At 44.8% G+C, this 6,275-nt stretch overlaps 1 protein-coding gene across 2 annotated transcripts in view; it reads right to left on the bottom strand.

Moving 5' to 3' along the window:
* CHD6 (chromodomain helicase DNA binding protein 6) overlaps positions 1-6,275 on the bottom strand; it is a 151,832-nt gene that overhangs the window by 18,554 nt on the left and 127,003 nt on the right. For both annotated transcript variants that reach the window (XM_010829137.1, XM_010829138.1), the window contains exons 28-30: positions 3,526-3,586; positions 2,596-2,812; positions 719-927 (exon numbers count right to left, since the gene is read on the bottom strand). In XM_010829137.1, coding sequence (XP_010827439.1) covers positions 719-927; positions 2,596-2,812; positions 3,526-3,586 — 487 coding nt within the window. The remainder of the gene's footprint in view (positions 1-718; positions 928-2,595; positions 2,813-3,525; positions 3,587-6,275) is intronic.

The raw sequence follows: 6,275 nt of genomic DNA, 5'->3' as shown, positions 1-6,275 counted from the left end.
GCTACACCATCATGCTTGTGTGAGGACGAGGAAAGAGGCAGACAGGCCGACTTGCTCCAGGTGTCCGAACCAGAACGCCAGTCTAGGTCCTGTCGGTGTGACTGTGAGATTCAGTCTATGCAGCTCCCTGGTTTTACTGAAAACTGCCCGAACATGCTGCCGTCAGTCCAGAACCCATGCTGATTAGGCTCGACGTTTGTTTCCGCTTTTCTAGAATGTAGTACTATGGTCCAGAGTGAGTGAATCCATTATAGCGAGACTGAAGAGAGGCCAGGGGGAAAGCTGGCGCAAATTCCCACCAGGAAGAAATTTCTCAGAAGGGGCCTCTACTGGAGCACAGGAAGTTTAAATGACAGTCCCATATTTTCCGTGGCTACAAGTCAACACATGAGAAAACATTTAAGATTTAGTCTAAGCAAAGTGCAGAGCTCACAGCAGGCTAAATCTCTATGAGGCTGAAAAAAGAAAACATTTCTGTGGCATTTTAATCTGAATTTCAATTTTTAGTGGAGTTACATCATTTTGGGAGAGAGATTTTATTTTATGAGGGTGGGCTCAACTAGAAGTTTGTGGGTTTGGGAAAACCCACTTTATCTGAATTCTCCACATAAGTCTTCATGTCTATAGCTATGACTAAAACAACTCTATACCCTGAAAATAAGCTTTTACCCTCTTTGTCCCCCTGGGACAAAGTGACAAAGTGACAGAGCATCCTCACCACCATCCTTCCAGGCTGGCAGACGACAGACACTGCGGCACATGGACACGAAGCTATAGAAATAGTGTTCCAGGCTCTCGTCCGACTTCTTGTCCAGACGGGAAATGACGCGAAACTGTGTCCAGTCAAAGGTTTTCTTCTCTTGATCATAAACGACACCAAAGGAAGACACTGTTCTGTAGAAGTCGGCTTGCTCCCTCCTTGTCCACCTAGAGACAGAATCAGAAAGAAGAGGGAGCAGTTTTCCCTTTTTGCTTTTGTTGTTGAAAAGAGCTTAAAACAACTACTTACTGAGTGCCTAGTTGGAGAGTCTGTAAGGTTCACAGAGCAGGCACAGCGTGTCTATTATATTAAGTTGGGAGGAGTCACTTATAACAAAAACAGGCCATCAGCCTACCACCGCCTGCAAATTATGTGTGCATGCTTGATCAAGAGATATCAAGTTTCAGAAATTACCCAGTTCATTTCCTCTTGTGGGAGATAAAGATTTTAATATAAAAATACTCTGTAGGCTTAAATATTCTGCCCATGACAACAGAGAATCATGGAATCCTGGAGGATTCTATTATAATCATATAATCCTGGAGGAATCTTTTGGACCATTAAATTCACTTCCTTCATTTTACAGATGGAGAAGCTGGTCTGGAGTGAGGTGCGGTCTCCCTTGGTCACACACCTCCCTGACTTTCATCTCACATGGGCTTTCTTCCTGGTCTTAATGAAAGTAGATGGGTGATCTTTTCTAGGACACAAAGGCTCTTTAGATTTTAAACCCTGCAGGACTAAAATAATGACTTAAGGGAAATGGATTATTATTTCCCACCAGTCTTTGCCAGGAGCTCTTGGGCATGGTACCTGTTGCCCCCAGAGGGACTCAAGCTAGGAGTGGGGTGAGGGGTCAGTGGAGGAGTGAGAATAAGGGAGGAGGCGGCTCTGGTTCTCTCTTTGGGGCCAGATGAGAGAACTCTTCTCCCTGAAGTACCAAATTTCGTAAAGCCAGGAGTATAGAGAAGTAATTGAACTCACTATGTGGTATTTCAATTCATTGGACGTTACAGTAAAAGGATGGAGATATAAAGACTGCATCCTAAAGGAAATCAGTCCTGAATATTCATTGGAAGGACTTATGCTGAAGCTGAAACTTCAATACATTGTCCACATGATGCGAAGAGCCAACTCGTTAGAAAAGACTCTGATGCTGGGAAAGACTGAAGGCAGGAGAAGAAATGGACAACAGAGGATGAGATGGTTGGATGGCATCACCGACTCAATGGACATGTGTTTGAGCAAACTCCAGGAGTGGGTGATGGACAGGGAAGCCTGGCGTGCTGCAGTCCATGGGGTCGCAAAGAGTCAGACACAACTGAGTGACTGGACTGAACTGACTCAAAGAACGTGAGCTTCACTCATCCGTTCTTGTGGCCTCATCCCCGTCTGTGCTGACCTTCGGCTGCCATTTTTAACTTAATTCTCAGATGGGCAAGTACTTCCTTCCTTCCTTCTGGGCTGGCATTTTATGGTAGTCAATGCTCTCAAAGGCTTGATAAAGACTGCTGGCTACAATAAGACCACTTCAATGCACGCTATTCATTTTTCTGATAAAAGAATATGACCTGATGGATATGTTTAAATCACATTCCCAGAGACTGGGGTCCTATTCAGGCAAGGCTGGGAATTGTGAAGAGAGGGTGTCCTAGATCTCACTGGACTCCTGGGCCAGCATGACACCACCACTGGGGTTGGATTTAATGGACTCTAGAGACAACTTAACTCCATAAGAGAACATGAGACACATTTGCCCTCCAGCTATCAGTGTTTCCCTGGTCACCTTTACCCAGTGGGCAGCTCAGCATGCCCTCTTGACCACTGGCTTTTACCTCTTTTGGGCTTCCTTGTTGATGAGCTCCATCTCTGAGGACCTCCGGAACATCTCTTCCTGGACCCAGTAGCTCTGGTTTCCTAGTCCCAGGACTTCAGGCCGGCAGAGCTCCTTGCGGTTACAGCGCTGGTAAATGGTGACCAGGCGTCGGAGACGAGCAGTGAGTGCGGATGAAACAGGCCAGGGTGATTTGTCTGGGTCGGAGCCATCCTGGGCTTCAAACATCAGTGAGGATATTAGTATTTATAGACAGAACTAAGGCTATGGTGACTGGGTTTCTTTGGTGGTGGCTGTTCCCCTTTGTTTAAAGAAAATTAAAGCAAACTTTGTAACTTAATGGAAATAGCTGATATCTAACAGCTTGGGAGCCAGGCACAGCTGGAAGGGCTGCAATAGTGCTTCAGAAACAGCTTTGGGTGTGGTGGGCTCTGTTCTCTCTGAGATACAAGTGTGCCTGTCTGTGGGGGCAGAATGGACTCAAGGGCCTTGCTCTAAGGTACCGGAGTGGGTGGACCCACTGAAGCCGTCTCTAGAACTACGGGTTTTTGTGTGGCTGGGCTTTCTAAGCACCAAAGCCTCCATTAAGTCTGGTTCAGAAAAATAATCAAAAGGACAAACCAAATACTTCTAACTTTTCTCAAAAGAGAGAAAAAAAAAAAAAAAAAAGAAAAATCAATGAAACCACGATTCCTTTTCATCCTCAGAATCCATCCTGACTTTCATTTCACTGCCAGGCAGAGGAACCTGGCCGGAGTCACATTAAAGCTCCATGTGCGACTCCAGCAGAGTTTGGTGAAGGTCAACTTTACTGGCTTTTAAAAACAGCCTCCTTAAAAAAACAGCATTTTAAAAAAATTACGTGTGAACTCCAGGATAACTACAAATGGAGATCTTATTTCTCTTTGCCTTCAGAAGGACACAGTCTCACCTGCCCGGGTGTCATCCTTCTTTTCAGCAAAAAGGCCATCACCTCCATCACTGGAACTCTCCTAGGGATAAATGAAGTCATCAGCAAAACTGCGGCTCAGACACCCAGTCCCTATACAGGAGTAAAGGTGCACAGGCCACACCTCCTGCCTGGGAACTTCTCAAAGATCAAGATGGTCCCTGATGAATAAAGCTTAACTTAGGCACAGTCTTCAAAGAGCCAGAAAGCAGTTTATTTAAAATAAGTATTGTTTTCCCCCTGGAACTGTGTGGAATGATTCTGCCTGTAGAGAGAATGAGCTTGAAGAATGACAAACTGGCATGCTCCCCCTGGCAACTACGTTTTACACGCACTATTTTAATTGTGAACTTAAATATTTGCTTTACCGTCGTCGCTCTCAATCTACTACTGTCATTTTGTAAAGCATGTGCCTGTGTCGTTGGATTTGGGCTGTGGGAAAGTGTCACGCTCATGTTCATTATGCTGCATGTACTTCACAGCAATCGACACTATTTTCCTAAAACACGACTGCTCCAGACGGGAGACCTGATGGCACAAAACTCCAGCAATTTAAAATTAAAATCACGATCTGAGGCTCAGAAGCTCAAGTGATATCACAGGCACAGAGCTTATCCAAGTCAGAGTATATGTCAAGCTGGCTTTAATGGATTCCTCTCCAAAGGCGTGCTTGGTCTCAGGAAATGAACTTCAAAGGCTCCTCACACACAAGGCACGTGGGAGTTTGGGGAAGGGCAAAGAGATAGCTCTAGTTTTCAACTAGACTCCGTTTTTAACACGAAAATTTATTTATTTTTTTACTGAAGTAAAGTGGACTTACCAGTATTATATTAGTTTCAGGTATACAACATAGCGATTTGATATCTTCATACATTACGAAATGATCCTCACCGTGGGTGTATCTGTCACCACACAAAGTTATTCCAATATTCCTGACTACGTTCCCCATGTGGTAGGTTCCCCCTATTCACACCCCCACGACTTATTATTTTATAAACGGAAGTTTGCGCCACTTAATCTCCTTTACGTGGTTCACCCATTTTTTCCCACCTAACGTACTGTGCTTCTGACGAGCATCTAAAGACCTGACTGATAGGTGAGAATCACCCCAGGATTCATGACTGCGGCCATGAGGGAGCACAGGGCCAGATCAGAAGAAGGTTTGGCAATCCACAGCCTGTCGATGGTTTCTGTGTGGCCCTCGAGCTAAGAACAGGGTTTACATTGGAGGAGGAGGAAGGGAGGGGGAAGGAGGAAAAGGAGAAGAAAGAGGCAAAGGAGAAGACTCTTCTGGCCCCAGGCCTAAGATATTCACTGTCTGGTCCTTTACAGAAAACTGGGACCCACAGCCCAGGAGAGCCGTAACCTTGGGTCAGGAGGGATGGACAGATACCGACAACTGGTGATACTTAAAATCCAAATCTCTCTCCTGGGCCCTTAATACTGTGGAAGGACCTGAAAGAGAAAACCTTGAGAAGGCAGAGGAGCAGGCATAGCGATAATTGCTCTGACGTTAACGAGAACTACGTGTCACTGTGCAAAACCCTTTACATGGCTTCTCTCCTTTAGTCATCAGAACTGCCTCCCCAGGTAGAAAGTATTAGTATCCTCATTTTACAGATGCAGAAAACAAGTTCTAGGAAGTTCTGTAAGTTGCCAAGGTCACATGGATACGGAAGGGCAGAGCTGAATTTTGAGCACAGGAGTCTGGGAAGGGCCTACACTGCAACCACTGAGCTGTCCAAAAAAAGAGTCCCGGCTGAAAATGTGATTCAGAGAGTGAAACATATTTAGGGCTGGAAAACACTAGTTTAATCTCTCTCCTTTGGCCATATGACATCAGTGAAGGGAGGAAGCCTCAGGCTGATCGACTGCACCATTCTGAAGTGTCACTTAAATGTATCATCACAGCCTTTCCCACTGTTTTAGGAGTTATAAGCAAAACCCAATCAGCCATGCCTTACATCTTCTGCTGCCACTGAGAACATTTTTGAGTATCCTCACAGTATCTAAGCAAGGAGAGATAAGAAAGCCTTCCTCAGCAAGCAATGCAAAGAAATAGAGGCAAACAACGGAATAGGAAAGACTAGAGATCTCTTCAAGAAAATTAAAGATACCAAGGGAACATTTCTTGCAAAGATGGGCTCAATAAAGGACAGAAATAGTAGGGACCTAACAGAAGCAGAAGATATTAAGAAGAGATGGCAAGAATACACAGAAGAACTGTACAAAAAAGATCTTCATGACCCAGATAATCACGATGGTGTGATCACTCACCTAAAGCCAGACATCCTGGAATGTGAAGCCAAGTGGGCCTTAGGAAGCATCACTACGAACAAAGCTAGTGGAGGTGATGGAATTCCAGTTGAGCCATTTCAACTCCTGCAAGATGATGCTGTGAAAGTGCTGCACTCAATATGCCAGCAAATTTGGAAAACTCAGCAGTGGCCACAGGACTGGAAAAGGTCAGTTTTCATTTCAATCCCAAAGAAAGGCAATGCCAAAGAATGCTCAAATTACTGCACAACTGCACTCATCTCATACGCTAGTAAAGTAATGCTTAAAACTCTCCAAGCCATACGTGAACTCTCTCAGCAATACGTGAACCGTGAACTTCCAGATGTTCAAGCTGGTTTTCGAAAAGGCAGAGGAACCAGAGACCGAATTGCCAACATCCACTGGATCATCGAAAAAGCAAGAGTTCCAGAAAAACATCTATTTCTGCTTTATTG

This window comes from Bison bison, unplaced genomic scaffold, assembly GCF_000754665.1.
Source record: "Bison bison bison isolate TAMUID 2011002044 unplaced genomic scaffold, Bison_UMD1.0 scf7180017864500, whole genome shotgun sequence".
NCBI classification, from domain to species: domain Eukaryota; kingdom Metazoa; phylum Chordata; class Mammalia; order Artiodactyla; family Bovidae; genus Bison; species Bison bison.
The sequence above is the reverse complement of the archived record's forward strand: the minus strand, read 5'-3'. Positions and strand labels throughout refer to the sequence as shown.